The 2,500-nt window shown below is 45.4% G+C and overlaps 1 protein-coding gene across 9 annotated transcripts in view; it reads left to right on the plus strand.

Moving 5' to 3' along the window:
• Positions 1 to 2,500, plus strand: part of RyR (Ryanodine receptor) — a 636,026-nt gene that overhangs the window by 441,267 nt on the left and 192,259 nt on the right. For all 9 annotated transcript variants that reach the window (XM_076213834.1, XM_076213833.1, XM_076213832.1 and 6 more), the window contains one exon: positions 340 to 1,071. In XM_076213834.1, the coding sequence (XP_076069949.1) occupies positions 340 to 1,071 (732 nt within the window). The remainder of the gene's footprint in view (positions 1 to 339; positions 1,072 to 2,500) is intronic.

A 2,500-nucleotide genomic window follows, 5' to 3' on the forward strand; every position in this document is an offset into this window, starting at 1 on the left:
GCAAAAACAAGCAGCATGCTAGCCTAGTGTGCTGTCACTTAATTTGTTTTCCGTGGCATTGTCCAAAGTTTGACAAGGAACCTTTCTCCACGTTGTCTTTGACGTTCAGGGCAGAAGGAGGGAGGCAGGGTCTCTATAACGGAATAGTCAAGGTTTATTGAAGGAGAGATCTATCCCTTTGAAAGTGTAGAAGTACGAAGTTGACACTGAATTTGAAAAACGAGAGCTAAATGTCGACAGAGATTGTTCAAGTACATCGTCGAGGCCTCTGGCTTTCCCGGGATGCAATGCCATTGTCTTCCTAGCTTCTCTGATTGTGACATCATTCTTTCTTTTCAGCGTCGAACGGCACAGCTGCTACATGTTCCGGGCTGACGAGCTCCATGCTGAAGTGTCGTCGGACACGGGCGGTAAAGGTGCGTCGCAAGGAATGTTCATCGGGTGTTTCATCGACACAGCCACCGGCTTCATCACGATGCAGTGCGACGGCAAGTCGACGCGACACAAGTACCGCATGGAGCCCGGAACCAAGCTCTTCCCGGCCGTTTTTGTCGAGCCCACCAGCAAGGAGGTCCTTCAGATCGAGCTGGGGCGAACGGCTACCACGCTTCCCTTGAGCGCCGCCGTGCTCCAGAACAGCGAGAAGCACGTTGTCCCCCAGATGCCCCCGCGCCTGCGCGTCCAAATCCTCAAGTCGCATCAGTGGTCGCGGGTCCCCAACACCTCGCTGCGTATCCACGCCCTCAAGCTCTCCGACATCAGGGGCTGGTCCATGCTGTGTGAAGACGCCGTGCCCATGCTCGCTCTCCACATCCCCGAGGAAGACCGCTGCATAGACATTCTCGAGCTGATTGAGCATGAGAAGTTATTGAGCTTCCACGCCCACTCGCTCTCGCTCTACTGCGCCGTGTGCTACCAGAGCAACTTCAGGGCAGCGCACACGCTCTGTTCCCACGTGGACCAGAAGCAGCTCCTCTATGCCATCCAAAGCGAGTACATGTCCGGGCCCCTTCGGATGGGCTTCTACAACCTCCTCATAGCCATTCACCTCGAAAGCTTCGCCAATACCATGTAGGTTTTAATTTCAGCTTCGGAAGATATATATATATATTGTGCGTGTGTGTGTGTGCCTGTCTGTGTGTGCGCGACTTCCTGCCTGCATATACATTTGTGTTTGAGTGTGCGGGTATGATAAAACGAGAGTGGATGGGCTGAATAAAATGGTATATATAAATATATATATATATGTGTGTATATATATATATATATATATATATATATATATACACATATATGTATGTGTGTATAGTATGATATAATATGATATAGTATAATATCTCATTTAATATGAAATAGTTTATGATATATGATATGATATATGATATAATATGATATAATATAATATGGTATGATATAATACAAAACAATATGCAAATACGCATGCATGTGTCTGTGACTTATAGGCAATTCACTCAAAGAATCTCACTCGATACTGGGTTTTCGGTTGGCAGCCCTGCTCACCCTTCGCTACGATGCAGCTAACAAACTTTTTCATATCTAAATACAGGGTGAACAGAAAGTCCTTGGACCAACATAAAAACGATTTATTAACAGAAAATAAATTAAATTTCATCAAAAAGGTATCACAATGATAGCTTACAATACTAGAATGAATCTCATTCATTAATTTTCAATGTGGTCGCCCTTCACTCGGATAACTCTCAATTCTCTCCCGGAAGTTTTCGACCGAGGCACGTAGCTTATCCTGGGGTATTTTGACCCATTCCCGCTGGAGTGATTGCTTCAGAGCATCAACACTTGAGTGAGCAACGGAACACGCCTTTGCCTCCAACAAAGACCACACACAAAAGTCCATGGGGTTCAAATCAGGCGATGAGGGAGGCCACATTTCCTTGCTCCAGAATCTTGGAAATTGACGTGAGCACCAGTCCTGAGTCTTTCTTGAGGTGTGAGATGGCGCACCATCTTGTTGGAAAGTGAAGGGATGATCTTTGAAGTGTTTCTTCATCTCTTCAAGGGCTGGAACCAAAATATCGTTGATGTAGCGATCTGAATTGATTTTAACCCCTTGCTCCACAAAAATCAGAGGAGACTTCCAAGTTTTGGAGATAGCGGCCCACACCATGAGAGAAGATGGTTTTTGGCGGCGGTAAACTGTTCTCACAGAATCTTTAATGTCTGCAGAAGACTTTGCATAAACTCTATCGTTCTGATTATTGAACTGAGCTTCAATTGTGAAGAGTTTTTCGTCTGAAAAAATGATCTCTTGCGCTGCCGTGTCTGTCTTTAGTTCTCTGAGAAGAATCTGTGCTCTTTCAAGTCTCTTTTGTTTTTGGAGAGGTGTAAGAAACTGCCGTTTTCTCATCTTGTAGGGAGACAACCGAAGATCCTTTCTCACGATGGTTCTCATTGAAGTGTTGCTAACATTCATGTCTTTAGCCAATTTTCGGATGGATCTCTTTGGGTTTCTCCGCATCCT

Source organism: Oratosquilla oratoria, chromosome 32 (genome assembly GCF_046742065.1).
Source record: "Oratosquilla oratoria isolate Oo_2021 chromosome 32, ASM4674206v1, whole genome shotgun sequence".
NCBI lineage: Eukaryota > Metazoa > Arthropoda > Malacostraca > Stomatopoda > Squillidae > Oratosquilla > Oratosquilla oratoria.